The sequence below is a fragment of the Phyllosticta citriasiana genome (genome assembly GCF_038021145.1).
Source record: "Phyllosticta citriasiana strain CBS 120426 chromosome Unknown IWZ02scaffold_13, whole genome shotgun sequence".
Lineage (NCBI taxonomy): Eukaryota > Fungi > Ascomycota > Dothideomycetes > Botryosphaeriales > Phyllostictaceae > Phyllosticta > Phyllosticta citriasiana.
Window position 1 is genome coordinate 313,147 of NW_027117290.1, and position 27,802 is coordinate 340,948.

At 55.6% G+C, this 27,802-nt stretch overlaps 8 protein-coding genes across 8 annotated transcripts; 1 reads left to right on the top strand and 7 right to left on the bottom strand.

Annotated features, from left to right (window-relative positions):
- Positions 1–1,556: 1,556 nt before the first annotated feature.
- IWZ02DRAFT_476947 (WD40-repeat-containing domain protein) lies at positions 1,557–4,928 on the bottom strand (the record flags this gene model as incomplete). Its single annotated transcript, XM_066769037.1, has 7 exons — positions 4,522–4,928; positions 4,315–4,469; positions 4,098–4,255; positions 3,336–3,918; positions 2,223–3,287; positions 2,026–2,192; positions 1,557–1,950 (listed from the first exon to the last, which is right to left on the bottom strand). The coding sequence occupies exons 1-7, from the start codon at positions 4,655–4,657 to the stop codon at positions 1,557–1,559; spliced, it is 2,658 nt and encodes an 885-aa protein (XP_066619581.1). The 5' UTR covers positions 4,658–4,928.
- Positions 4,929–5,009: 81 nt separating this feature from the next.
- Positions 5,010–6,828, bottom strand: IWZ02DRAFT_459952 (ribonucleotide reductase). Its single transcript, XM_066768119.1, has 4 exons — positions 6,702–6,828; positions 6,388–6,633; positions 5,990–6,323; positions 5,010–5,940 (listed from the first exon to the last, which is right to left on the bottom strand). Exons 1-4 carry the CDS (start codon positions 6,729–6,731, stop codon positions 5,330–5,332), a joined length of 1,221 nt encoding a protein of 406 aa, XP_066619582.1. The 5' UTR covers positions 6,732–6,828; the 3' UTR covers positions 5,010–5,329.
- Positions 6,829–7,407: 579 nt separating this feature from the next.
- IWZ02DRAFT_383733 (chaperonin 10-like protein) lies at positions 7,408–8,682 on the bottom strand (the record flags this gene model as incomplete). Its single annotated transcript, XM_066765293.1, has 3 exons — positions 7,408–7,911; positions 7,983–8,413; positions 8,463–8,682. The coding sequence occupies 3 exons, from the start codon at positions 8,680–8,682 to the stop codon at positions 7,408–7,410; spliced, it is 1,155 nt and encodes a 384-aa protein (XP_066619583.1).
- Positions 8,683–10,837: 2,155 nt separating this feature from the next.
- On the bottom strand, positions 10,838–11,206 carry IWZ02DRAFT_459958 (uncharacterized protein). The gene has a single exon (XM_066768120.1). It carries the CDS (start codon positions 11,102–11,104, stop codon positions 10,922–10,924), a length of 183 nt encoding a protein of 60 aa, XP_066619584.1. The 5' UTR covers positions 11,105–11,206; the 3' UTR covers positions 10,838–10,921.
- A 1,061-nt stretch (positions 11,207–12,267) lies between these two features.
- Positions 12,268–16,004, bottom strand: IWZ02DRAFT_66989 (fungal-specific transcription factor domain-containing protein). The gene is made up of 3 exons (XM_066771039.1): positions 15,803–16,004; positions 12,435–15,731; positions 12,268–12,386 (listed from the first exon to the last, which is right to left on the bottom strand). The coding sequence occupies exons 1-3, from the start codon at positions 15,864–15,866 to the stop codon at positions 12,307–12,309; spliced, it is 3,441 nt and encodes a 1,146-aa protein (XP_066619585.1). The 5' UTR covers positions 15,867–16,004; the 3' UTR covers positions 12,268–12,306.
- A 2,142-nt stretch (positions 16,005–18,146) lies between these two features.
- Positions 18,147–19,078, top strand: IWZ02DRAFT_67058 (uncharacterized protein). Its single transcript, XM_066771040.1, has one exon. The coding sequence runs from the start codon at positions 18,311–18,313 to the stop codon at positions 18,878–18,880; it is 570 nt and encodes a 189-aa protein (XP_066619586.1). The 5' UTR covers positions 18,147–18,310; the 3' UTR covers positions 18,881–19,078.
- A 4,970-nt stretch (positions 19,079–24,048) lies between these two features.
- Positions 24,049–25,282, bottom strand: IWZ02DRAFT_67117 (uncharacterized protein). The gene has a single exon (XM_066771042.1). The coding sequence runs from the start codon at positions 24,905–24,907 to the stop codon at positions 24,191–24,193; it is 717 nt and encodes a 238-aa protein (XP_066619587.1). The 5' UTR covers positions 24,908–25,282; the 3' UTR covers positions 24,049–24,190.
- IWZ02DRAFT_507702 (M protein repeat protein-like protein) lies at positions 25,283–27,451 on the bottom strand (the record flags this gene model as incomplete). The annotated part of the gene is made up of 3 exons (XM_066770425.1): positions 25,283–26,633; positions 26,683–27,300; positions 27,395–27,451. 3 exons carry the CDS (start codon positions 27,449–27,451, stop codon positions 25,440–25,442), a joined length of 1,869 nt encoding a protein of 622 aa, XP_066619588.1. The 3' UTR covers positions 25,283–25,439.
- Positions 27,452–27,802: the final 351 nt, after the last annotated feature.

Consider the following 27,802-nt stretch of genomic DNA (forward strand, 5'->3'; position numbering starts at 1 on the left):
TGATTGCGCAATGAGGTGCGTGCGTGCATGTATTAAACTGGAGCAGTGTCTATTTGCGGTGATGGGCGTGGGTAAACGGATGGTTAGATGGATTTACTTACAGTTTGAGGCACGTCATCTCGTTTCTTACTTTACTAATAGGCTAGCTGGCTGCTCGGGTTAGTAGCTATACAGTGCGTCTGGCTACCGCCCTCGTTCACGTAGATAGAAGGGTAATTAGCAGTAGCAGCAGTAGCAGCAGTCGAATCGAGAGATGTGGAACAGCATTCGCCAGCTATCGGCCATGGCTAACGTGCTATCATGTGTGTGTGCATGAAAGATAAGATCCGTCGATTCTAGGTTGAACAGCAATTAGTGAGGTGGACACAAAGGAAGATAGGATAAAAAGCCAGGAGGCGTCGCATAGAAGAGCTTATTCTGTTCGATCGGGTCGTGATAGGTGTGTTTATGGATCAGGAGCAGGCAGGCAAACAGGCAGACAAAGTAGAATAACTCTTAGACCCTATTACTACCTACTCTTCTACCATATCGTACCAGTGACATAGACCTACTAATATGTTGAGCTTGCTTGCTTGCTTGCTTGCTCGCTTCCTCGCTCACGCTATGCACACACGACGGTCTACATGGATAAAGCTATAGAGCCCAGAGAGCGAACTCGTGCCTGCCTAGCTAGCTAGCTAGATAGACGGGCGCGATAGAGGAAGAAGAATTCGGTTCGTAAATAGTAAGCAAGAGAGAAAGGAGAAATTTCCCCCCTTTCCCTTTTTCTTCTTTCCCTTTCCTTCCTGCACTTATAATCCTCTCCACATGCATCTTTCTCTCCACTATCATCTACCTCCATTACTGCTACACACAAGCTCTAGCCCCAGCCAAAGCCAGCGTAGTTTCGCCGTCCGTCGCTTACTCTTAGCTTCACCGTTGTCTGCGCTCACTCTCTTCGATGACGACGTCAACTCCTCCTGTTCATTTTCGTTTCCCGTTTCCCGTTTTCCACTTCTCGTTTCCCATTCTGGTGTCGGGGGGGGGGGGGGGGGGGGTTCTCTCATTTAATCCTATCTCATACAATCTAGCGGCACCATTTCTCCGAGCTCTGCTCCTTTTCCGTTCGTCCTTCCACTTTAGCACACCTGTGTACGCTGAAGCAAGTCCCCGGGCCCGGGCCCGGTCTGAGTAGACGGAGCGATGACGAGCCACCTGTTCATATCGAACAACCATGACCGAACGGTTTGAAAACATGCATGAAGTCATTCACAGAAGCATCATGCCAGTGGAGTATAGAAGCGTGAACAGGGGCAGCTAGAAGTGTTGATTCACAGGCATCTACCTGCCTACCGACTAGCCAGCTTAGCCAGTTCCTTGGCCATTTGGCGACGCCGACGTCTTCATGTCGACATCGTGGGTAAAAACGAGTACACAGGCGTGGCCAGTTTCATTGAGCATTCGGCATCGGCGGCGGTGTTCAGTAACCTGACTGCTAGCCAACAACCTACACCCGTCCATCTCTTGCTACCCGGCTACGAACCGCCTCAACCTAACCGCCACCCCACGCTCAGTTATCAGGCTGATGTAGCACCAGCGCCACACCGCGCGCACACGAGCCGATGTCCCGCATCTGACGTCGTCGCGTTGAACTTCTTGCACCCGCACCCGCGACAGACGACGACGGCGTCAGCGCCCTCTCCCTCGACGCTGCTGTCCGCCTCGCTGCTAAGCTGGCTGACGAAGCTGGCGCTGGGATCCAGCGGCGGCGGCGGTGTCGAAGGTTGCTGGTGATGATGATGGTGGCCGTTGAGCTCGCGCGCTGCATCGCCCTGCGAATTCGTCGACGAGCGCTGCGAGCGAGGGGCAACGGGGAGCGGCGGTTGAGGCGATTGCGGCGAAGCATGCGAACCCAGAGCGCCGCCCGAAGTTTGGGGACGCAGGTTGGAATCCGAGCGTTTCTTTGTGGGCCTGCTGTCGTGTAGGTGGTTCGGCAGGGGCGGCGGCGTGCCGTTGTCGATGCGAGCGTGCGATGATCGCGCAGACGCGATACTGAAGCGATTGGGAGAGGCGCTTCGCCCGCCGCCCGTCTTGCCATTCCTGATGCTGCTGGCGCCGCTGCCGGCTATATTTTGGCGCCACGAAAGTATGCGATCCGACGACGGTTGCGTATCTGTCGTCGCTGTCGAGTCGCGCCTGTTGCGATTGCTCGACTGCGTTTTGGTCGAGTTGCTTCTTCGTACCCCAATGCTAATTCCCATGCTTTTGCCCGACCCGACAGTCTTTCGGGAAAAGACCGAGCCAGCATCCCAGTTGTCGTGAGCATTCTTCCTCTTGATGAAGGCGCAGTCTTGACGGAACACTTTGATGCATCCCGTGTAGTCCGCCGTCACAATGATTTGACCGTCAGCGTGCACTGATCTCGCAATGTATGCAGGCGTTTCCTGCGCCCTTTTGAAATTGCTGGCCTTTGGAGTTCCCTGAACGCTTCCATTTTCCGAGTTTGGCTTTGAAGACACGGATTCGGTGCGGCTGACCAGAGTCACGGGTGGAGGATTACAAAGGTCGTATACGGGATCTTCAGAGCCACTGAGTAGTTGCCGCGTCTTTGTTGGGGCCATAATGGCGCACGTTGCGATTGAGCTATGAGCTTCAAACATTTCCACGGGTCTCTGATTCCTGTTGTCGCCTTCGGTGGGGCCCGTTGACCAAATGTAGGCTTTGTGATCCTCACTTCCGCAAATCACATACTTGGCGTCATCACTGAACGAGGCTCGTATTTGGCTGTAGTTGTTTTCTTGTCCTCGGAACTTGATCTCCAATCCTTTGTCTCGGAAACTGTAGAGACGGATTCTGGAATCATTGCTCGAGACTAGCAGCTTGACTTCCCCAGCTGTCGCTCCTGGCGCCGTTTGCATGATTTGAATCCCCGTGATCTTGCTGCCTTTTGAATTCTTTCCGCGGTTCGATTTGACGTGTATTTGCGTCTGGTACTTCAATCCATCGGTGTCGTAAAACAGGCACAGTCCGTTAAGCGTTCCGGCGACAGCTGTTTTGCCATCGGGGGTAAAAGAGACCGCCGTAATCATTTCCGGTAGTTGATTCCAGAATGCCACACTCTTGTCGGGGATGCTCCATAGTCTCAGTTTCGTGTCCAGGGAGCCAGCGAGGAAGAATCGGTCGTCCTTGGGGTGAAACTGGATTGATGGGACAAAATCTGCGTGCTTGAATGTACAGAGGCAATCTGGCCTGCTAATGTGCCAGAGGCGGACTGTCTTGTCCATGGAAGAGGAGAGGAGAAAGTTGTTCTGCCGCTGTCAATGAAGGGCATTCAGAAAAATGGCGCTTCCACATACCTTGCTCCAGCTCAAGTCTAATATCGTCGATTCGTGTCCCTTGTATTCCCTAAACGTCTTCTTTTGGAAGACAGGCGCATTGAGGTGCAGGCCTGAGCCGTCTATAGACCCATTGCCAACCTCTTCGGCCTGCTCATGCGCGGCGCGCTCTTCAGGGTTTGCGATCACCGCCCATACCCGCACAACCTTGTCCTGGCCGCCCGCAGCGAGATATTTTCCGTCTTTACTAAACTCCAAGGCCCACACTGGATTGTCCGAGGCCTGTCGCGGGGGATTGCCGCTCCCTGAGCCTCCGCTGGTGAGTGGCCGTTGCTTTTCTTGTCCAGGAGGTTTTGTGTGTAGTTCTTGCGCCAGAAAGACACGATCAAACTCCTTTTCCTTCTTGAACTTTGCCCGTATCTTGATGTATCGTGGAGGTTGCGGATGGCGCGGGCTGTATCCGAAGTTGTCGATGGGTTGGGAGAAGAGTTCAGCGTCCATGCCTTCGGGTCGGAATACGCTCGAAGCGTCATCGTCGACAATCTGGAAGGCGGCGTCTTTCTTCTTATTGCCGATGAATCGACTCAGAAATGACACTCCTTTCCTGCTCGAACGAATAGGGAGTCGTTAGCGTCGGTACCAGATCGTCAGTACGGCTTACGTTTGCATGACTAGTGTAATGAGGAACAATCAAAGCTCCAACTCTCGACTCTGCCTTAAATGTGGACCCAAACGAACAGACGCGCGCTATGAACAAGTGGCGGGAGATCAGTACGATCTTACTTTTTCGAAGGAGCCAAAGACACGGCATCGCTCTTGTTGGCTTCTTTGAAGGTTTTGGGGCTAGCCGAGTTGTCGGTCGTCGCGTTGGTCGCGTCCTCAGTCGCGGAGCGAAACTTTTGCAAAACATCGGTCTGGGTGTTTGTACGCTTGAATATTTGCTGCATTGGAACGGATTAGAGGGCGGGAGCGAGAAAGTGGGGTGACGATGGCGACATGCCTGCGAAAGAGGATCTATGGGTGCCTGCGATTCGACCATGGCAATTCCCTCGTCTTTGTCGGCCGGCGGTTGCTCTTTCGATGGTCGGGCGCCTGTGGAGCCTTGGTCCTTTGATATGTTTGATTGCGACATGTTTCCGCTCGAGAGTGATCGTGCTGGTGGTAGAGTTAGTCTGGGTTCTCTACCAAAATAGAGCTCCCCTCGTACTCGAGCTTGCAGGAGTGACGTGACCCGCATCGTCGAAGCCATTTTCGAGCGGCGACTCGGCAGGCGCAGCGCTCAATGGGGCGTATTCGCGACTATGCGTATCCGTAACACGGATCTTGGGCAGTGCGTCGGACATGGTGAGGGCGTGGCCTGTGTGGTCGCGGGAGATGCTCTGAGGGGCAGCGTTGGGGCCCCAGGGTCATGATGCGCAAGCGAATTGACCGTCGACGGTGTTTCAGAGGGGCGAGCGCAGACGGAATCGTAACGGGCAGGTGGAGAGAAAGAGGAGTAGTGGCATCATCTGGAGGGTGAGGTCTGGGAAAGGCAGCAAGGGTGGTGATGGTTCCTGTCTTGTGTTAAATGAAAGCTAATTCCAGGTTGCCCTGCGGAGAGCGATGATCGTGCTCCTCACCTGGCAGAGACTCGACCTGGGCTGAGCCGGTTGCCGCGGGTGACGTCGTCGCTTGGCATCATGCACGGAGGGTCGATGGATGATGGATCCGAACGAACACCTCACCATCATCATCCATCTCTTGGCTGCAAGCCGCACCGCACATCTTCTCAAAACAGTCGCGTCTTGTTCAATTGGTATCTGCCTATAGCCTCATCGTCCGGAATCTGTTACTCCAATGGATCATGCCCGTGTCCCCTGCCCTTGTCCGAAAACGCCGTGTCCCACGAAATAAATCAAATGCTCCGGCGTGCACCGTGTGCTACGCTTGCCCGCCAGAACAAAACAAACGCCACAATCCAAGTGGAGGGTAAGCCTGCTGTACACGTCGTTGCTTGGGGGAGAGTGGCGAGGCGCTTAAAAGTCCTCGTCAAAGGCAAAGTCGCCGGACACGGTGGCTGGAGCGCCGCTCGACGTCTCGGGCTTCTTGTTGCTCTTCTCCATGACACCCGCCTTTTGGTAGTCACCAACGCGCTTCTCGAAGAAGTTGGTCTTGCCGTTGAGGGAAATGTTCTCCATGAAGTCGAAGGGGTTGGTAGAGTTGTAGTGCTTCTTGTTGCCAAGCGCCACCAGCAGGCGGTCGGCAACAAACTCAATGTACTGGCACATGAGGCCAGCGTTCATGCCGAGCAGGGCAACGGGGAGAGCGTCAGTCAGGAACTCTTGCTCAATCTCGACGGCCTCGACAATGATCTTCTCGACAGCTTCGGGGGTCGGCTTCGACTTGATGTGAGAGAAGAGCAGGCAGGCAAAGTCGGTGTGCATGCCCTCGTCGCGAGAGATGAGCTCGTTGGAGAATGTCAGACCAGGCATCAGACCACGCTTCTTGAGCCAGAAGATGGACGCGAAGGAGCCGCTGAAGAAGATACCCTCGACGGCAGCAAAGGCGATGAGACGCGATGCAAAGGTCGAGTTCTTGTCGCAGATCCAGCGCAGAGCCCAGTCGGCCTTCTTCTTGATGCAGGGAACTATGACGCGTCAGCAAGACGAGTAGAGCGCTACGTGCATGTCACGTACTATTGTCAATGGCGTTGAAGAGGTAGTTGCGCTGCTTGGGCTCGCTGATGTACGTGTCGATCAAGAGCGAGTATGTCTCCGAGTGGATGTTCTCCATCATAATCTGGAAACCGTAGAAGCAGCGAGCCTCGGGAATCTGCACCTCGGAGCTGAAGCGCTCGACCAAGTTCTCGTTGACAATGCCATCAGACGCGGCAAAGAAGGCGAGAACGTGGGAGATGAAGAAGCGCTCGTCGTCGTTCAGACGCTTGTTCCAGTCGTGGAGATCCTTGGACAGATCAATCTCCTCGGCGGTCCAGAACGAGGCCTCGGCCTTCTTGTACATTTGCCAGATCTGTAGCGATGTTAGCCCGAGTTTGCGCGTCCCACTTTACGCGTCGACGCGTCGAAACACAAACCTCGTGATACTTGATGGGGAACAGCACAAAGCGGTGCGGGTTCTCCTGGAGCAGAGGCTCGTGGGATTCCTCCTTCTTGATCGTGGTCGCCACGCTGGGGTGTTCTTCATTGTCCTCGGGCAGGTCGTCGAGGTCGGGGATGCCGACGATAGGACGCGCGACCGAGTCGTCGTAGTCTTCGGAGGAGAAGTCGGGCTTCTTGGGAGTCGCGTCGTTCATGTTGAGAGCTTCAACGGCAGCGGCAGCCTGTATGATTGCCATTAGCATCGAGTCGAATTGGAGGCGAAATGGGGCGAGAGGACGTGTGGGCGAACCTTCTTAGAGGGGGAGACCTGAACAGACATGGCGAGACGTCTGTGTGCGAGTGGAACAAGGTGCTGATACGAGGCAGAGACGACGAATTGATGTGGATGAGGATGTAGTGGAAGAGAGTGCGGATGGGTAAAGTGGTGAGGAAGCGCGGGCGGCTTTATGGCAAGATTCTCGCTTGGCGACGCGCTAGCGTCATCGAGAACGCGTCGGGGGACAGGAGCAAAACACACACAGTCCACACGTCTACACGTCCACATGTCCACACGTCCACACGTCCACACGTCTCCCTCCACTCCCAGCTTCCAGCCGCCCGCCCTGACCACCGCTCAACATCGGCGCGATGCCGCTCCAGCAGCCATCAACTGCCCGACCACGGAGCCAGAGCCGACGGATCCTTACGTGAAGCGGCCGTGTCTGCCCCCCGACCTACTCCATTCGTCCTCCAGCTCCGCCCCAGCCTCGACGCCATGTCTATATCCGATCCCCGGACCCAGTCTTTGCTACCTTGACGCGTCTCAACGCGTCTCCCGACCTCTTGTGCGTCATCACAACAACCTACCACCTGTCATCTCATTGTGACATGTTGTCCCGCAATGTCAACGCCGCTGACCGGACTCAGATGTGCATTTGTACAGAATCAACATATCAACACTACCTACCAACATACGACAGCTGTCCCCAACCAGCTCAGGCCCACCGCAAAACACGCTACCACGTTATGACCGCCTTGATAGTCTTGCCTAGCTCCATGTCACGTACTGCGTCGTGCCACTCCTCCGCCTTGTAAAACCGAACGAGCTTCTCCACCGGAAACTTGCCCCCTTTGAACCACTCGACCATCTTCGGTACAAACTCTGAAGGGATGGCGTCTCCCTCGACGGTCCCGATAATTTGCCTGCCACTTGTCATGTTGGGGAACACTTCGAAGCTCATTTCTTCGCCAAAGGGCGCGACGCCAACCTGCACGTATTTGCCTGCAAAACGCGTCATGGCAAGGCCCTTTCTGATAATGGGCATGGCACCGGTCGCTTCAATGGTGACAGCTGCGCCATAGCCGCCCGTCAGCCCTTGGACTTGCTTGACAAGCTCGTCTAGGTCGTCCATAGCGGACGTGTTGATGGTGTACGTCGCGCCCAGCTCCTTCGCTACACGCAAACGCAAATCAATGCGGTCGACGCCGATGATCGTCGTGCACCCCTGCAACTTTGCACCCTGTTGTCTCTCAGCCACGTGCGTTGCAGCAGCATCTCGAGAAGACGCTGCCAGGAGAAGAATTTTCATACCATGATTGCGCTCAGCCCTACGCCGCCGAGTCCCAGAACCAGGACAGAATCGTTCGGCCCGGGGCGCGTGAGATTTACGATGCTCGCGCTCCCTGTCTGGACGCCGCATCCGAGCGGCGCCAGAATCCGCAAGTCGTCGTCAGACACCTTGCCCTTGACATTGACGACCGATTGCTGCTTGACAATGGTCCAATTGGCAAAGCTCGACTGCGAGAAGAAGCCGCCGCGCAGGTCTGGTGTTTGGCCCGTGTTGTCGTCTGAGAAGAACGCGTCGTACCCGAGAAAATTCATCGGCGTCAACTCGACGCAGTGGGCTGGATGGCCCGCCTCACAGATGGCACACGTCTTGCAGAAGGTGAACGAGAGCAGCACCGGATCGCCGGGCTGCGCCACCGTGACTTTGGGACCAACGCGCTCGACATAGCCAGACCCTTGTGCTATGTTAGTCGCTGCCTGCTTTCCATCCCATTCGGAACTCACCCTCGTGACCTTTGACTGAAGGATAATGAGTGAAAGGAGTCCCTACTGGCAGACTGCCAAACGTCACGTCCGTATGACAGATGCCCGACGCAATGATCCTCACCACCAGCTCGTCGTCTTCTATCTCGCGCAGCCGCACCGTCTCCATCTGCCAGCCCCCGCCGTCGTCGCCAAGCGGCTTGCGGCACACGATTGCGCGCGTCGAGATGGACGATGCCATGGCTACCGCGTCTCGAAGCGCTGCTCAATGGAAAAGTGGTAGCGTCAATGTAACTGTGTAAGTGACTTGGAGGGTTTCCTTCGTCTCGCCGATTCACCGCTGCATTGATATATACAGCTAGATAAGTAGGTCGGCGACGTACTCGCAGACAGAGGGATTTTCGTTTCCCGCGATCCGTCCCGTCCTGTCCCGTCGACCCCGCGCGCCGTCCTTATTCTCCGCCTCCAACGCGGGGTCATTCCCTTCTCCATCTTTTGCGTCGACCCCATATCCGATGAGGGGCGGAGGGTTAGTAGGTTCGTCGTCGCGGCGGGTGTCCTGACCCGGCAGCGTGGAGCGGGCCCTTGGTTGCGGTTTTGCCATCTTTTTGGGCTGACTGCACTCAAACATCTAAATGTGAAAGATTGGAGACGTGTATTGCTCTTGCATCGGTAATAGCAGCAACGAAAGAAGCCGTACGCCGTAGTGTGAACGCACCTCCGCACCAGGCAGGCAGTCCTCTCTGTCGTCTTCAACAACGATCAACGTTTGTAGATGCCTTGCCTTGCGCTCAAAGTAGCGGACATCTCTCTACTTACAGGTACATACGTACATGCATACATACATACGACAAAAGCCTGCCTGCCTGCCTGCCTACCCACCCACCTCACCAAACCAAAAATAAAATAAAAAACTGCCGTCTTTCCTTTCCGTCTCCGTTGTCCAGTGTAGCCGTCGTTAGGCTGCAGACCGCCACCTCTCATGTTTTTTACTTGGCCTCCTGCCCGTCGTCGTTGGTCGCGGACACGGCGGAGCTAGGTAAGGTGGATGGAGTGTCGGGACGGGGATGGGGAGGGTATGTTGCAGCTGCTGCCGCCGCTGCCGGAGTAGACAGCAACGGGCTGGGTGATTGACTGGATGGATGGATGGATGGATGGATGTATGGTGGGGAGGTGGGGAGGTGTGTTGAGAGAGGCGGCGGGTAGAGTCACGGGGAGGTGGGCATGAAGGATCGACTAATTGTGGCTTGTGTGGATTGGGTGAATCATAGACAACTGGAAAGACAGCCAGACAGACTCACAGACTAAACCGATGGATGACAGAAGAAGAAGCCTTGACAACCTTACCTGCCTATGTACCATTGAATTGAAGAGAGAAGAGAGAAGAGGTGAAGATGCAGGAGTCAAGAACGGCTACATAGGTACGATATGACACTCATACACGACACAATTCAACGCCACCATGACAGCAATAGCAGAGGCGTCTTTCAGGAAACGCAAAAAATATGATATAGTACTTATTCAACTCCTACCCCCCGTACCCATCCATCCATCCATCCTGGCTGCCTGCCTGCCTGAACTTTTCAGCCTATCAACCAGACTATCCCAGCTGTTGCTGTTGATCAATCCACCCAAAACAACCCAACACCCCCTTTTTTTCTCATCCATCACTACAACTGTATCCACGCAGCAACCACCTCAGCAGATAGGAAGAAGCCGTCATGATACGCCCCCTCCCTCTCTCTAACTCTCCTTCACTCCCTCGCTCCTTTCAGCGCATACCCAAAAAAAAAAAAAAAAAAAAAAAAAAACCCCCCGACGGCCCACCCAAGCCAGTAAACAAAGTACCAGTTAGTTTGACCTGACGACCATCTTCAATCGACCGACCGACCAACTAATCAACAAACCGACAAACCTGGCCCACTAACTCTCACTCACTCGCCTACGTAACGTCCGTAACGTCCGTAACGTCCAACTCGCGCCACACAACGTAATAATGAAAACAGACGACAGCGACGAAGCGAAAAGACGAGGACGACAGAGAAAGCGGAGGACGGACGTTTATTAGACAGCATAGATGGCAAGACTAGCACCAACCAACCGACCAGGGGCACGCCCTGTAGGCAACAGAAGAGGTGGGGGTGTGGGAGGAAGAAAGCAAATCGTCAAGATAGAGTAGAGCAAAACAAAGCAAAGCAAAGCAAAGCACAGCAGGACGACCAAAGTAGTTATTTCCCAAAACTGGGAGACAGACAGAGAGGAACAAGGAAAAATTGCTTTCTTTTTGCCGGTACCTCTGCAACCACTACCACCTCCTTCGCCTCCTTCTCCTCCTCCTCCTCCTTCTCCCCCTCCTCCTCCTTCTCCCCCTCCACCACCACCACCACCACCCACACGACCTCCTTCCCTGCAATGCATGCGTGTGATGTAGTGTGGTCAGGTCATGTCAGGTCATCGCGACCCATAAAAAACGAACATTCTCAAAGACGACGACGCGGGTTTAAGACGCTTCTTTGATTGGCCGTGGTGACGAAAAGGAAGAGCAGACATGAGTTGAGTTGAAAGTGAGGGGGGAAAAAAGAAAGAGGAGAATTGGGGGGGAAGAGAAATAGGGGAAAGAGAAGTGACGAGAGAAAAACGAGAACAAGAAACGCATCCAGCATCCGTCAACAGTGCAAAACCAACCGACCAACCGAGCAGTAATGACAGCAGCGGCAGCAGTAGCTAGCGAATTCACTTGGACCCCGCACAAAAAAAAAAAAAAAAAAAAAAAAAGCTGAACGACATGAAGAACAAAGTGTCTGTGTATGTGTATTTACCACGACGATCGATTGCATTTTGCTGACTGACTGGACTTGACTTGTCTCTGACATTCACTCCGTTCATTCGTTCGCCGTTCGTTCGCTCGCCGCAGACAGACAGGCAGACAGACAGGCAGACAGACGAGAGAGACGCTACGAACCATAACAAGCACAAGCAGGTGATTTAGCTCGCTAGCTCGCTCGCTCGCTGTACACGAACGTACGTGGCTATGTCAAAAACGAGCAGCAGCAGCGACAAGCGCATGCTTGCACGCGCGCCCAAGGCAGGACAGGACGCCTTTGCCTACATACAACTTTGGCCAGCCAGGACCTTCATGTTCCTTCGATCCGCCTTGCCTAGCCTATCCTAGCACGCCTTGAGCAAAGAAGGAAAAAAAAAAAAAAAAAAAAAAAAAAGAATAAGAAAACCCTCACATATGCAAGAAGGAAAGAGTAGAAAGAAGACGACGACGACAACAACAAAGAAGTAGAAGAATAAATGGTGAGAGCGACTAACGGCAAGCTGCTGGTTCGCTCTCGCTCCGCACGGAAAAATTTGTGGAACACAAAAAAAAAGGATCAGGGCGCCCCCTCCATTCCGTGACGCAAACCCCAAGGCAAAGATATGGGTAGATACAGGTACTGTATCGTAGAGATATGGTGATGGCAATGTCTGAAAACACCTGTGACCAGATAGACCGGTCCCCTACGTTTCCTCCCTCCGTCTCCTACGCGGTGACAACATGTACACTTTCATAAATGGTGGCGGCACACTGATGTGTGTCCGGTCAGGTGATGAAGCAATGGTGCGCTGCTGTCGAAGGCCTTTTTCTTTTTTCTTCGCACACGGGCACGCGCGCCTCCTCCGAGCTTGCTTGGGGGTATCAAACTTTCTCAATTACATGATTTTCCGCGTTTCGTTGGTCGTCGTGGGGCGCATTAATTCCGTTATAGATGTTGTCAAGCTGGCACTGTCATTTCGTTGAGGACGGCGGCGGCGTTGTGTTCGCAAGGGGAAAGGAGGTTTATTCGCATTTCAATCCAAAAGGCAGGCGTTGAAAAGATCAAGACGTGATGGAGGTTTCCGCCCTTTGGTGCACATGGTTGGCATGGGACTCGAGGGCGCGAGCCATGACGTGTGTCACTGTTTGGAAATTAGACTTGTTCAAGGTATCGAGGAAAGAGCACTGACCTGGCCAAACGGCGGACCGCTCCATCATGTAGGCCGTCACGAGCAACAGTTTGCTTCCAAAACCAAAGTTTGCCAAAGACGGCATGCCGAGCATGGTCGGGGATCCAATGTTCGTGCCATCCAGCGAAATTTTTATTTCAGCATTGCTGACGATGTCACCAATTTTTTGTAGCAGCTTGATGTCCTCGTCTTCAAGAAGCATAATCGCAGGCACCTGGGTGAGATCGATTTCCGTCTTGCCGAGGATGCCTATGTACCGGCCGACGCGCTCCTGTACTGTTGCAATCCACTCCGCCAAAACCTGGGCACAATCAAAAGTACACATGGCCGACTGAATGGGAAGCTCCCGAGACGTGAATTCCGCAAAGGTAACGCCCAGCTTGTCAGACATGGAGAGCGAGTCAGCAGCGTAAAAGGCGGCTTTGCGGAGATGACGTTCCCGCTTGGATGACTTTGCGGAAGAGAACCCACTGGACAGGTCGTTCGTCTCGACAAAGTCAACCAAGATTTCGCCGGGCGATTTCTTTTGAGGTATGCCAAGATTCGCATTCGAGTCTGTTGAACCGTCGGAATCAGTCTCGGCGTGCTGAATGATTTCGTCACCGCGAGCGAGTTCCTCGGCCATTGCATCAAAGTCACGAGCCCAAAACCGTTCTTTTGATCTCGCAAGGCTGACAAAGAGGCGGACATATGCCAGGTCTAGAAGGGGAATGCTGTCGGCAGGGAGCGGTCCGTAGGGATTCGGGCGTTCCAAACTGTGGTGAGGATTTGCCCTCCACGCGCTCTGCCACGCTTTCAGTGCAGGCTCAATCTGGTTATGCATCTGCTCCGTTTCCGCCGTTGTCCACTGCCTTCCGTTGTGCCGTTGCCGAGTTTCCCAAATGTAGACGTGAAGGGCATTGATCAACACGTAGCAACCAAAGGTGCTCGGCTTCAGTATGCTCTCCGGGACGTCGTCGCGATAACCCCCGTTGCGCTGCCTTTCGCTTGCCGTGAGCAGATGAGCAAGGGCATCTGCAAAGGCAACGCCTTTTTGGCTCGCAAATTGCGGACCCCCCATCGCGACCCAAGACTGAGCGCTGTCGGCCGCCCACAGGTTTTCTTCGCAAGGCAAGTCGAGATGAAGTTCTGAATTCAGGATTCGAGGCGCGTGGTTGTAGGCTGTGACCGTAAGACTGGACAAGACAAACACGGCATACAAGGTCCGTTTTCGCTCTTCCTGAGTTTTCCATCGAATCCACTGGGTGTGGTCATCCCCACTCATCCACGCTTCAGCCCCCATGCCGTCCTCACCCATGTGAATGTCATGGTCGCCCGTCCCGTTATTACGCGGTGACAGGCCCGTGAATGGATCCTCGATAGGCTGATCCAGGTTGGCCGCCTTGGCAAGGCTTACGAGGGCAGCGCAATGAGTGTAGGCAACGTCATTTGCTTGCTTGTCGCCACACTGGTGCCCGTAGATGAGGTTCAGGAGCATGGACTGCACGAGCCACAGTGGTGTTGTGTGACTAAATGCGTCGTGCATCGGGTTGAGCCCGTTGACGGCGGCGGCGAGATCGGCTCTTCTCCGTTCCTCGAGGTAAAAGAGAATCATCTTTTTGGCAGCCTCAAACAGCTCCTTGCCAGCCGCAGGCTCGAACTCGTACAGCGCACCAATGGCGGCCATTGCCAATATCAAGCACTCTCCACCACCAATGGTCCCTCCTTGACCAAATGTCGAGGCGCGCGCGTTGCCCAAGTGCAGAGGGGAATCGAACGACAAGGTTGCAATGTGAAGGAATGGCAGGTGCGGATGAAAGTACTGAATGTAGGCATTGACGAACCGTTGCAAATCGCCAGTGCTTGGTAGCGCGGGGAGTTGTGACATGGAGCTGACGCCAGGCGACAAGGGTGAACTGATTGCCGGGTGCGAGTATTTACGCTGAATGGGACTGCAATTCATCGCCTGCGAAAGGCTCATGAGGAGGGACTGGCGAGTGGCATCAGTGATTGAATCAGTTGATACGGAGGTCACCGAGCTTTGTCGAGCACTGCCGTTAACTGAGGAGGAAGCTATACTTGTGCTATCAGAATTGAACGTCGCCGTCCCGTGGAAGTAGTTATTGGGCATGCCCGGAATGTTTGTCCCAGTGGTCGGACTCATGGCATGTATCGGTGGTGGAGACGAAAAGTAAATGTCGCGTTGATTGTGTGGATCTTGGAGCTGCTTTGGGGAGACGGTGTTGAGCGGGTCCATGAACTCGGGGAAGACGGCATTCATAGCGTCCATTTGGGCCGAGCTGGTGTCAATCATGGAGCTGGCGTTGAGTGAGTTCCCCCACACGCTGGATGACGACGCGTCACGGTTGGACCCGTCGACCATGATTTCGCTGAACCCACTCTGGCTGGCGGTGCTGATTGCCGACGGCGAAGATTCGTCCATGGCGGCCTCGCTAGGGCCAGCGTTTAGGTTCAATGAGCTGTCCAGGCCAGCCATCCAGTCAAAGTCCTCGTCCTCAAAACCAGTGTTGGCGCTCAGCGGATGGAATTGAGAAAAGGGAGACATTTGAGGACCCAGGGCTCCACTGAAGTGCAGCTGTGCCGGATTCACAGTGGAGCCCGCAAACAGCTTGTCCAAATCCATTACGTGGTCGATCCCAGGGATCGGAGCGGTCCGCAGGCCGCCGCCGAGGCTAACCCCAAGATGGGTGTCAATCTTGGGCAGTCCATGGGGCGTGTGTCCATTCTGCTCCATCGGGGGCTGCATTCTCCCAAACTCAAAGTTGTGAGATCCTGGGAAACCAGAAAGGCTCGGATGGTGGCTGTGACCCATTGGCATGCCTGGCCCTCTGGCGGCCGTGGTGGTGGTTTGGGCGGCAAGGAAGTTGTTCAAGGCGGAACCATCGACGTGGCTTATGGTGTTGGCTCTCGGCCTCGCCGGAGGAGCACCTCCAAGGCCGACGCTCGCATTGCTGGCAATGGAGCTTTTCCGCACCTTGTTCGTTGCATGTGTGGGCAGGCCGGTGGTGCTCTCACGGCGACCATTTCTCGGCCTTGACGACGCAGCTCCAGCCTGATGTAATTTCTGTTGGTGCCTGAGAAGAAGATCCCGTCTCGCAAAACATCTCGAGCATTGGGGGCACTCGAACGGTTTCTCCTTGGTGTGGGAACGCTCGTGACGCTTGAGGTGCTCCAGTCTCGCAAATGAACGACCGCAGGTGTTGCAGACATGAGGCCGTGGCTTGTCGGTTTTGGGAGGGGGAAATGACGCAGTGGGAGGAGCCTGCGAAGCTTCGGGGTTGCCTGGTGGGGTGGCAGCTGGTGAGGGAGCAATGGTGGGTCAGCAAGAGCAAATGTCAGACATTGCGCGTCGCGCAAGCACAGCATACCTTTAACGTCCAGAGGAGCATGGCCGGCGCCGTTTGCACCGTCAATGGTCCCAGGGGCTGCCATGTTCAGGTGGCTCAGAAGGACTGGGGTGATTATTGTGGAGCGACGAAGCGTGGCCGGCCAGTCAAAGGATCAATTGCTGGTGGTGCGGATGGGAGCATCCAATGGCAGTGCAGGCCGCAAGAGATACCTTGGGCGGCCAGGTGTGCTTGAAAGAGAGTGTGGGCGGCGAAAGCAAGAGTACGAGGCAGCGAGCAGGCTGAAGACGGCTCGCGCAGAGGCGAGCAAGGGCGCGGCGGTGGAGCGAGGCAAATCGAGGGCTGCGGCTGGCAACATGGCGACGGCGTCAGTGGGAGGATCAATGCAGAGGGCCAGAGGGGCGAGAGAAATACCTTCGCGAGCGAGATGTGGTGGTGTGTGTGCAAGAGTGACGCTGGGTCGACGTCGAGGCGGCGTGACTCGAGCGAGGCGGAGTTAAGGGTAGCGGGCAGCTGTCAAGGCCGAGACGGGGACGGCGGGGCTGTTGGGAGACGCAGCAAGACTCGCGCGCGGCGGACAATGGGCAAGGTCGGAGAAACAGAGCAGCGCGGGGCTGGCGCGGAGGAAGGGTCGACGTGGTTGTCGTTGTCGTTGTTGTCGTCGTCGTCGTCGTCGTCGTCGTCGTCGTCGTCGTCGTCGAGGGTGTTGTTGGAATAGTGCCTGGAGGTGGGTGGTCCAACGGGTACGCGCGAGCCGTCTGAGCCAAGCAGCAGAGAATAAGGTAGTCAGGTGGGCCTTTGGTTTGGCAGACAGACTTTTGCTCGCACTTAACCTCCGGCCTACCCGCGCAGATTCTCGATGGTGTAATGAACGGGCTCGGCACCAATCAAGGCCCGACGTGCTAAGTTATTGAGCAGAAGGGCAGGTCGAAATATTGACGCGGGACTGACTGAGAAAGAGTGATGGGATGGACGTCTCACTCGCGGACTGCACGTCTACTTGGTCAATTGGCACCGGGAGATGCATCATGCCAGCCCGCGACAGGGTTGCGCTGCACGCCCGTCCGCCCTCGGGTGCTTGCGCTCGCCGGTGGTGCCCCAGTTGCAGGGAGCGTTGGACGACATGTTGCTACCTTTCTGACATGAGGCAAGCCGTTCCTGTCCCTTCGCTCCCGGCCCTAGCCCAGGTCCACAAAAGCTCTGCAAGCTATTTCCCGCCCATGCCACCATGGCATGACGGCAAGCCAGCCAACACTAGGTACGGCGGCGGCGGCAGCAGCAGCAGCAATCGAGATGGGCGAGCGACGGCGTCGGAACCGCTGCTACTTTTCCGACATCAAGGCCGTGGCTGAATCGAGGGCCCAGCATGGATTGATTGATTCCCCATGCAGCAGCCCGCACCCGGGCGCAAGCGCAAGCCACCGAGGGCGCAGGACTGATTGGCGGGCGGCCATGTGCCTGGGAGAGACGGGGGCCGGCGACGGCGCAGAGAGGCAAATGGCGGGCCTCGAGGCGCACAGGGACGAATTGGGCGAGCTGGAGGCGCAGCGGGCGACGAGGAACAAAAGGGCCAGGCCAAGCCAAGCGTTGGATTCTGGGGTAAAAATACAGAGACCGGGTTTTTTGCTGCAACTGGCACCTCTCCGCCCCTTGTGACTTTACCCCGGAGTTGGCCGCCGGGGGGCACCAGGTGGCGCGCGCTGGGCGGCATGGCCTGCCTGCTTCTCATCCAGACTCCCTTTGTTCGATTGCGATGAGAGCGACAGACGGTCACAATGACATGGTACTGTGTTGTATCCTCTAGCTTCCACCAGGAAAAAGACCCTGGGTGGCCTTTAGGAGTACCGTGGCCCCCCCCCCCCCCCTACCCCCCTCTGGAGCCGTGATTCGTGACATGAACTCAGTCGCGACGTTGCAGAAACGGCGCCTGGCCAAGCCCTCGAGACCGACCTTGACGGGAGAAACGAGTACGACTCCGGCCGAGGTCCTGTTCTCCAGCATTTCAATTCACCATTCCTGTCTAAAACTCTTTGTGCTGTGGGCCGTCATTACGCATGTCGACGCCGCACATGACCGACGGCCGGAAAAATGGCGCATGGATCCGACAGCTTTCCTTCAACATCATCCACCGCCAGATGGTCCAGCACGAGCTCTGCTGCACTGCGCTGCGCTGCACTGCCTGCCCTGCCTTGCCTTGCATACCTATCTCGTCCAGTACAGTAGCCCCGTTGCCAGCCTCCCTGCGTCCATCCTACAAGTCTAGTATAAGCCGCCTCGCTGTAGGCCAAGGCCCGGCTTTGCTCAATAGGCCTAGCCGTGCCTTGACGTCGACGGCTTCGCCTTGGAGCCAGGCAGTTCATGCGCAAGACGCAGATCAGGGTTTGCCGCCATCACTCGACGCCCTTTTGAAAAGAGTCAGTCGTGCAGTAGCGCTGCTGCTCCTCGACCCGCTTCCAACCAGGACACAACGGGGAACCTCCTCGATGCAGCTCTCCATCTTGCAAGCCTCGCCTGCATGATCAATTGCTGATGTTGGTCGCCGTCGTCGTCGTCGGCGTCGGCATCGGCGTCGTTGTCAGGGTGCTGAAACCTGCATCACGTCATGTCTCTGCGGAAGCGGCCGCTGCCATGTATGTGTGTGTGTGTGTGGGTTCAGTTTTATCCACTCTCTCGTACCTGTACATGTACATACCTACCTACCTACCTGCCCAGGTAACAAGCCAACCACCCTTCGACCTCGAGGCCCCACCTACTCGTTTGAGACGCTCGTATCGTTGCCGACTGGCCCTCTGTGAAGAAGCCGTTTGTCAGCACAAGAGGCCGAGACGCCCACTCACCTTGCCGCATCGCTCCCTCCTGGGTAACCTCTTCCGCTCCACTGTACTCGGAGCCACGTCCATTTTTGAGGCTGATGACCCGACGACTGCTCGGCTTCGACCTTCCCTCGTTTCCACTCGATCAAAATGCCCAATCGCCCGCCAATGCCTCAGGCCAGCTCAGCTTCCCGCGACATGTAAAAAATCCAGTTGCGCCCAAATGCAGCGCCGCCTTGCCAGGAACCAATGCCATGATGGAAAACACATCCCGACCGCCACCTAGGTGCCACTGGACGGGGTGTGAGTGCTGCCGGCCGTCACGGTTGCCTCGCTGCAAACTTGCAATTGATTGTTTACGAACCTATGTTGCACGCCCAAAAACTCTATTTCGCGGAGGACGAAGAAAAGGTCGGAAAAAGGCCCAAAATCCCAAAGCCGCCCGTCCGATTGGTCGCCTGCAACGCTGCTTGCGCGCTGCTGCCGTGTCTTCGTTTCTATGCTTCAGTTGTGCGAGTATGCTGCTGCGCTGCGCGTAAGCCGGTTTCAGCCGACCAGACTCGAGGCCTCAAGCGCCGCGCATCACGAGGCATTTTGTTCAAATGGATTTCCAGTAGTCCAGCCCGCCGTCAACCTGTCGTCGTCCAAAGGAGAACCGGGGCGTTCGCTGCAATGCCCATTGTTACCGATGCTTATCCAACAAAGTCGTTGCCGCACTATGCCTGCCAGATGCCCGCCCCGCCTCCAGCGATTCTCCCCGGCCATGTCGACTGTCTGCTGCGCTAGGAAAAGTCGCTTCGGACCATGTCTCAATTCTACGTAATCTTTCAACCCGTGTGCCCTCAGGCGCTTTGCACTCGATGCGCACGACAGATGTCGTGGTTGCGTTTCCTCCAAATCCGCCACGCCCGTCACGAGTGATGTGGTGCGTGCGTGGGCAAACCACCACGCTTATCAACTTTGCCATCGTGAGCACTGCCAATCTGCGCAGCATGGCCAAAAAGGACCAGCCCCACGCTCTCTGCGCGTTGATAAGGCGCTTCTGCAATTCAGACTGGCCATCTTCATGTCTGTAGGTCCAAACTTTCGACTGCCCACCAAGCATTCGTGAACCGATGCAGCACCCTGAGCTGCTTCAACCCGGCAACACAACGCTCGACTTCCTTAATTCCCACCACGCTGGTACTCCAGGCTACTCAAAAAGGGCTCAAGGTGGCACGACGGAAGCGCCCTTCCATACCAAACTCCGCCTGCCCCATATCATGGGAAACCAGCAGCAGCAGCAGCAGCAGCAACAGCAACAGCGGTTGTCTGCTGATGGTGGTACAATTCAATCCGCTTCCCGCCCAGTGGGCCCGCTTCGAAACGTCAGCAGTTCGAGACGACTCCCGCCACGAGGATGGCTTTCGCACACGCCGTGCGACCACGGTGGCTTGGGTGCCCGTCCGTCTTGACCGCTCTCAGACCACCTCACGCGGACCACGGCTGCTGCGCTGCGCTGCGCTGGTCGAGGGAGACAGACAACAGGGAGCCGTTGGTTGTGAGGTTTGCCCGGCCAGCTGGGCTCTCGAGACCAACAGGCCAAAAAACAGCCATCCACGGCCCCGTCTCCTGGCTCCTTGGTCGTCGTAGGGCATGACCAACGGTCGGCGCGCGGCTCCTTCAACGTGCATAGTTTGCCACTTTTACGCCTCTCGAAATTCCATTGGAGCCCAATGACCTTATCTGATGAGTATTCAGCGTGCCAATGGGCGGGCGGAGGCTGTGAGGTCAACCTCTGACGTTATGATTGAATTTCCCACAACCACAGCACACCCGGCACTACATGAATATTGCTACAGTAAGTAGTAGCAACCTAACAAGCAATGCTACTTTTTTTTTATTGCCGATGCGCCAATTCAATTCAGCCGGCCGGCCAGCCAGCCAGTCGAGCCTGGATCGCACGTTTTGCAGTCCAGATCTGGTCCATGCCGCGAACCAATTGGGCTCATGGGCCGGACCCAGGTCCTGTGCCTTTGACGTCTTTTTCAGCTCTTCATGGCACGAGGTCACTTTTGAAACCCGCTACCTGGCTGCCGCAGCCTCTCCCTGACCGCCCTGCCTGCCCTGTCTTCCGACCGACCGACGGCTGAATAACCAGCACGCTCTACCGATCAAGCGATTGCACCGTTCGCATCGCACCTTATTTCGTTCAGCTCCTCATCGAACCGACTCGCACATTCAAGATGAAGCCTGACTAGCACAAGTTCCATGTGCCTCGGTTGAGCGCGACTACACAAACACGCTGTACACTCGCTGCTCCACTCCAAGACCGGACGTCGTTGCACTCTGCCATTTCTTCTCGCGAAAAGCCCATTGATCTCTATCTCTTTGCATATGAACGACAGCTATTCGCCCGAGCAACTTGATGCCGTCTATCCATGTCCGACTGCCGCGCAGTCTCTCCACGTGCGCGCGCACGTTGGAGCGCTCCCTCCCTCCCGCTATACGGATTTGGGTTCGGGAGCAAGCGACAAAAAGCAATTTCAAAGCCAGAGGCACCGAAAAAAGGAATGGTAGGCAGAGGTTAAGACAAGGCCGAGGTTCAACTTCGAGACATCTCCTTGTTTCCTGAGGGTCTTGTGCAACGGTGCGAGCTTGCAAAACCTCTCTTATTCACTATCCACGTCCTCTGTACCATTTCTTTGTGGAATTCGCGCAGCACCTACTATGGCATGGTTGAGACTCCACCATTGCGCTATACCACGTCTCCATGTATTCAGCATCTTTCTCGTCGCATGCAGTGTCAAATATCCACAGGCCTAAATGAGGAAGGGCAGTGGGCCAAGGAGCGCGGGCGGGCAAGCAGACAGACGGGCTGCATCGAGCGGGAGCGCAGCGCGCGCGACGTCATGGCATAGGCATGGCGTATCAGCAGGGCGCAGACGGCGCAGATGGCGCGGGTCACCTATCTTGACTACCTCACCTCACCTACCGCGCCACTATATCGACAAGTGAGCGCAGTGGCGACGACGCACGCTGCCAGTGTCTATGCGCTTGAGAGACTCGTTGCCTCATTGCCTAGTTTAATCAGCCGGACGCAGACATCAGTCCTGCCAATCCTCTCCACCTCAAACGACAGGAAGAGAGAAGAGCCACCAGCAAACAGGAGAATAGAGCAGAGCAGCATGCACGCAAGCCTTGGAAAAATTTTCCATCAACTGGACAAGGCACCCCTACGCACCGTGTGCAATACTCTTCCCTTTGCGCCAGCCGCCCTTGCCTAGGCGTACGTGTCTTCCCGTCCAGAGGTTGTTTACTGCGCAGCGAATGAAGAGAGCCTGAGTGGGAAACGGCCAGGCCAGGCGGCGCCGAATTGCGAGCTTGCTCACGAGTGCGTTGGTTGCTGGTAAGTTACGGCGGCGCCCCGGATTTTGGCGTCTCTGGGGGCCTGCCCCGCCTCCACCGTACTGACTGACTGACAGTGCTGTGCCGCTCTGAGAGTGATAGCTGTGCAGTACTGAGTGCGCAAAGGATGGGCCGGGCTCTTTGGTTGGTAGGTCTGTGTTCTAGTTAATGTACAAACCACGCACTGTCTTTCGTGCCTATCGGCTTTGCTTTACTATCTGCGCTATGCAGACTCATATTACACACATAATACAGTACATTGCCGCACTAGCAGCCAACCCGCAGCAACATACGTCGTTCAGCATACAGTACGCAGTCCACCAGCCCAGCCGCAGAAGCGTCACTACGCACACACAGCAGTTAGTCAGTCAGTTGCTTTTCCGCCCGTCCTGCGCAAATCCATTACTCTCACCAACACCCACCCCCCGAAATCAGGCAAAGCTATCTCACCATCAAGCCATCATCCCCCATCTCTCTCCTTCCCTCCCTTCCCCATCCAGCCAGCCAGCCAGCCAGCCATTCAATCAGTCACTTGATCAATTAGTCAGTCGATCTCGCACCTAACGCAACGCAACACACAGCAGACGGCACAAAAGCCAAAAAACCTTGCACTAGCATCATCCCCGTTTCCCCCAGACTTTCGAGCTGGGATAGAGCTTGCGGTGCCTCGCTTAATTTATTGCTAGGCTTGGCGGGGCTAGACTGGGATGGGATGGTCGCCGACGTTCATCTTTTTTTGGGGGTTGAGGGTTAGAATCGATGATTATGACAGTAATTGTCAGAGAGGGGGGGGGGGGGGGGGGGGGGGGGGGGAAAGTTGGGGGAGAAGCAGGGGGGAAAGGGAGAGCGATGGTAATACGTACATTCGGTGTGGAGTCTGCTTGGATACAGAAAAGGGGGTTAGGAGGCAGGCAGGCAGGTTTTTTCGTGTAGAGCAATATGCAAGCAAGTGAGTAAGGCACCTACCTACACATCGATTCACGGAACAAACAGGCATACATACATAAAACCAAAAAAAGATGAGCGGAAAGAGGACCGCACCAAAACCCCCTCCCCCCCCCCACCGTGATTCGTCCTTTCCTCCCCTTACCATACCATACCATACCATCCCCTCCCTCCCCTATCCTTCGACCGCTAACCATCGCCACTCCCTCTTACACGCAATCCCTCTCTCTAAACCCTATCCCAAGAAAAACTCCCTTCGTGCCCTAAACGATATATTCTAGGAATGTTCCAGACCGACACACCCCCACGGCCGCGGCCACGCGCCGCCGCCCAAGAAATCTGGGGTAAACCAGGGTAGACCCAGACAGACAGGTAGGCAGGTAGGAAGGCAGTCCGCCCGCCCGCCCGCCCGTCAATGTATGTGCCCTGCGATGCGCGATCCTAGCCTGGCTGCCTGAGATCAATGAGTGAGCGAGGGGAGAGTGGTAGGGTAGTGCAAGGTGGGAGAGATATCGTCCGATCGAAGACCGCGTAGGCAATGCCATCGGCGCTGCGGAGGGGGTGGGAGATGGGAGTACGCATGGTAGGAAGAGAATGAGTGAGAGATGGAGAGATGGAGCGGAGGATGGTCGGTAGGTAGGTGTATTGATGTTAATTGCGCTGGTGGAGCGAGGTGTGGTCTACTGCTGTTGTGCTTTGGTGGCAGGATGGATGGATGGGGCGCGGTGTGCTGCTGCACTATCGCTTACTTGCTTGCTGCTGCTAGTTGATGTGGTAAAGGGGGTAGGAGGTAGAATTTTCTCTTGCCTTCTGTAATTCAAGCCCTCTCTATCTTTATCTGCCTAGTTTTTATGAACGAAGACACCATTCAACTAGATGCACGCAGGCAAACGCACTTTCCTCCTACTCTTTCCATCGAAGACCACTTTGCGTCTTGTTGGTCACTCTACCACTACACAAATTTATTGTCGCGTGCTTAATTGCCCAAACAGGAAGCCTGCCTGGCTGCCTGCGACGGCCTTGCTTCCTCCCCCTCTCTCCTTGATCTTCCATCTTCCTAAATCACATGTTATCTCCCCTTTTTCAAACTCTATACCTTGGATCAGTTCTTTCGTTCCCTCACTTCTGCCTGTACGCCCGAGCGTTAGCGCCACCACTACCACCACCTCATACAACACTGTAGACATGCCATACACAGCACAAACAAGCAAAATCAACTCTCCATTTCCTTTTCTTCCCTTCCGACCTTTTTTTCTCTTCGCCCTCATGACCTCTCCATCCACCAATTCACCCATCCGCCCATCCGCCCATCCGCCCGCCCGCCCGCCTCCGTCCGCCCCGCACGTCCGTCTGACATGCCAATGCCAATCCCCAAAACGCCATGTCGCTCCATCCACCAGCCTATCTTGACCGCAACGTCGAGCGGAAACGCAACGCAACGTTGACCCTTTGTAAGTATGCATGTATGTATGTATATAGTATGTTGCATGCGCGCATGCAACGCAACAGCGACGGCAGACGGGCTGGCCCGCTTGCTCGATCGTTCGCCCGCTTCACTCGTTCTGCCATGCCACGCCACGCCACGCGCGTGGGGCGGCTGATTCGGTGAGTATGTATGTATGTGGATGGATGGATGGATGGATGGATGGATGGATGGACGGGTTGGTGGACGGGTTAGAAGTGGACGTGAGAAAAGGAGGTGGCTGGGGTGGGTGTGCATGGAAGAACGAAAGGAAGAAGGGTAAAGGAATGATGTGGGGAGATGAAGAGGAAGGAAAGAAAGAAAGAAAGGGGGAAGGTGGTATTGGGCCGGCACGTAGCACTCGGTGCGGCATAGTATGATGTTAAGAATATGTATGGGCGGTATGAGATGAGTTGTGAGGCTGTTGGCTGGTTGGTTGGTTGGTTGGTACGTCGAGTCGTGTAAGAGAAAGGCGAGCGATGGGTAGTGGTTGATGGCAGGTTGCCTGGTTGGAGCCATAGTGAAGACTTTCTCTGGTACTTGCCGGGTGACCTTGCGCTGTCCATGTGGTGTTGGTATTTTGGCAACTCTTGTGAACACGATCTTCTCGCTCTTTCCTTATGCCGTTGACTCTCTTAGCGACCGACTTTCAAGACTTGTGCCATGAGGTAGGCTGCAGTATGTGAAATAGAAAAGGGAGACGTGGCAATTCTCGACAAGGCCATGGTGTTTTTGATTGCTGAAAACATGCAAAATGCAAAGGTATACGTAAAAATATCAATGAAAGTCAGGCGACTCTTCAACCATCAAAGCAGAAACGAGGCGAGGAGTAAAGGACAGTTGTATTACAGGTTACGTGTTCCTCACAAAATTATTAGAGTAGCATGTTCTAAATATTTGACGGACGTAGACGAAGTGCGTAAAGTACACTTACCAAAGGGAAAAAGGACCAGAGAGAACAATCTTCTTGCCTCTAGTTGCTTTGCGTATTCAATCACGCCGTGATTACATGCCAATCGACTCGCCACCTTAGACGACCTGTGTTTCTCGCTCAAACATCCAACACACCGCCCATGCCAACTCTGACATCAACAACATCAACCCTCCATCCGCGCCACCCCTCAAGCCCACGCTTAATCTCCTTGACGCGCTCAATACGCCGACGTCCCTCTTCTTCCTGGGCGGCACGGAACGCGTCCTCATCAAAATCAAAGTCGTCGTCTCCCAGCAGGCTGCTTCCGCCGGCAAGGCTCTGCTTGCGAACGGCTTGATGGTGGTTGGACGAGGGACGGCGGGGGCGATCACCACCTGTAAAGGCACTGATGCCGCTGTTAATGACGTCCGTCAAGCTGCTATGCTGTTGCTGATGGCTGCTGGCCCCTGTCGGCCGGCGCGAAGGGGAAACGGGCGTGCCAGTCGAGAGGTCGACTTCGTCGAAGCCGCCAGCAGCAGCGCCCGTGTCCATCTGCGGCTGCATCGCTGCGCGCGAGTCGCGCCAGATGCCGCGGCGCAAGTCGGTGTTTTCTTCCTCGAGCGCCTGGATCCGGGTCCGCAGCCGCCGCCGCTCCTCGTCCTCAATCTCCTCGAGTCCGGCGTCGTCGCCGTCGTCGCCGTCGGCCCCCGCGCTCGCCCGGCTGCGCCGCTCCGCCTCTTCCTTGAGTCGCGCGTTTTCATTGCTGAGCGCGGTCACGCGGCTGCGCAGCTCGCGGGCCTCGCGTTCCACCTTTTCAGCTTCGCGAATGCGTGCCTGCGTCCGCGCGTCCGACTCCCGGTGCAGCGTCGTCAGAGTCTCGACCTTCTTCTCAAGCGTCTCGGCTCTCTTGGTTGCGTCGGCCAAGGACCGTTGAGCTGCGCTGAGCTCCGCTTCCAGCTGGGCGATCCGCGTCTCCGCCGATGACCGTGACGTTCCTTCTGCCGCCGCAGATTCGCTAGCCTTCTCGAGATTTTGTTTGAGGTCGGCAAGTTCTTGCGCGGCCGATTGGGCAGCAGCATCCGATTGCGCAAGCTTGTCAGTCAGGGCTGCTATTTGATCGCTTTGCGAAGACGAAGCGGTGTTGGCTTGTGAAATTTGTGTGTGCAGATTGGAGATTTCGAGCTCGAGGGATTGGATCGTGGCGGATTTGGAGGCGAGTTGCGCTGCAAGGTCATCTTGTGACGGGGATGCATTGGAGACGCGGCGGTTGTGCTTGGCCGTCTGACTTTGTAGCTGCGAGTTTTGGCGCTGGAGACTGGCGATTTCGGTCCTCTGTGAACGATTAGCCTTGACCTATTGATGCCGGGGATTCGCAACATACAAGCTTCTCTGACTCGGCTGCTTTTGCCTCTGCTTGGTCGGCCTTGGACTTGAGTTCGGCCACTTCGTTGTTGGATTCGCGAAGCTCGTCCAATTCTTCTTCCGTCTTCTTCCATCGCGCCTCAGCATCCTTCGACTCGCTCTGCAGCCGTTTGTTCTCTTTCTCCAGCTCCTCAATGCGCTGTACCTGCTTGCGGTAAATATCTTGCACGTCATCCCCCAGGTTTGCCGTTGGCGACTTGACACTCGTTGTCGGTGACCCAGTGGCCGCCGCCGAGGAGCTTCGCCGGAACGAGTCCGACCTCAGCTTGGATTGGACGGAGATGGAAGGCTGGCGAGCGTGGGCCTGCTGGTCTGTCTCCTCCGCAGCCTTTTCAGACTCATCTGTCTTCTTGTCCTCCTTGTCATTATCGGCTGTTGGCGACTCTGCGACAACTTCTTGGGCGTCATCATCGGTAGGTTTGACGTCGTCGGCGGCGGCAGCCGAGGCTTCTTCCGCGGCCAGCTGATCGCTCGCTGGCGGGCTGGATGATTCGGCTTCGGCTTCGGCGAGGGCGTCATCCTTCTTCTTCTTGCCTCCACCCTTTTTTCCTTTTTGCTGCTTCTTCAATTGCTCAAACTGGGCGTGCTGTTAGCTTGCAAGTTCGATTGCGAGCTTGCAAAGAACATCTGTCCTGTTCTTGCAGATTGTGGTTCGAGCGGAAGCCACGTACGCGCTTCTTGGCCGCAGCGAGCTTCTCGGCTTTTTCCTTGTCATCGACGTCGGCCATGTTTGGTTTGAGGTTTTGTTGATGCTTCGTCGTTGCTTGGGAAGCTCTGGCGGGCTGTTGAAGCTCCCCACACGTGATGCCGATCCTGCCAAGGATGTTTCCCTTTTAACCGAGTCGTTACAGGTTGAGCCCCCAACACCATCTTTTGAGCATCTACGATATCAAATCTTGTCACCAGCCCAAGTATATGGCAGTCAAACAAGTACCTGGTGTACAACTTGCTCACACATGAATCATCTCCTGTCCGTTCAGAGTCTTGCAAGAACTGTATACGGCTTTGACACTTTTCCTCTGCAAGCATTGTTCTATCGAAAGATCAACTTCACCACCTGAGCCGTCTTATTCAAGCCC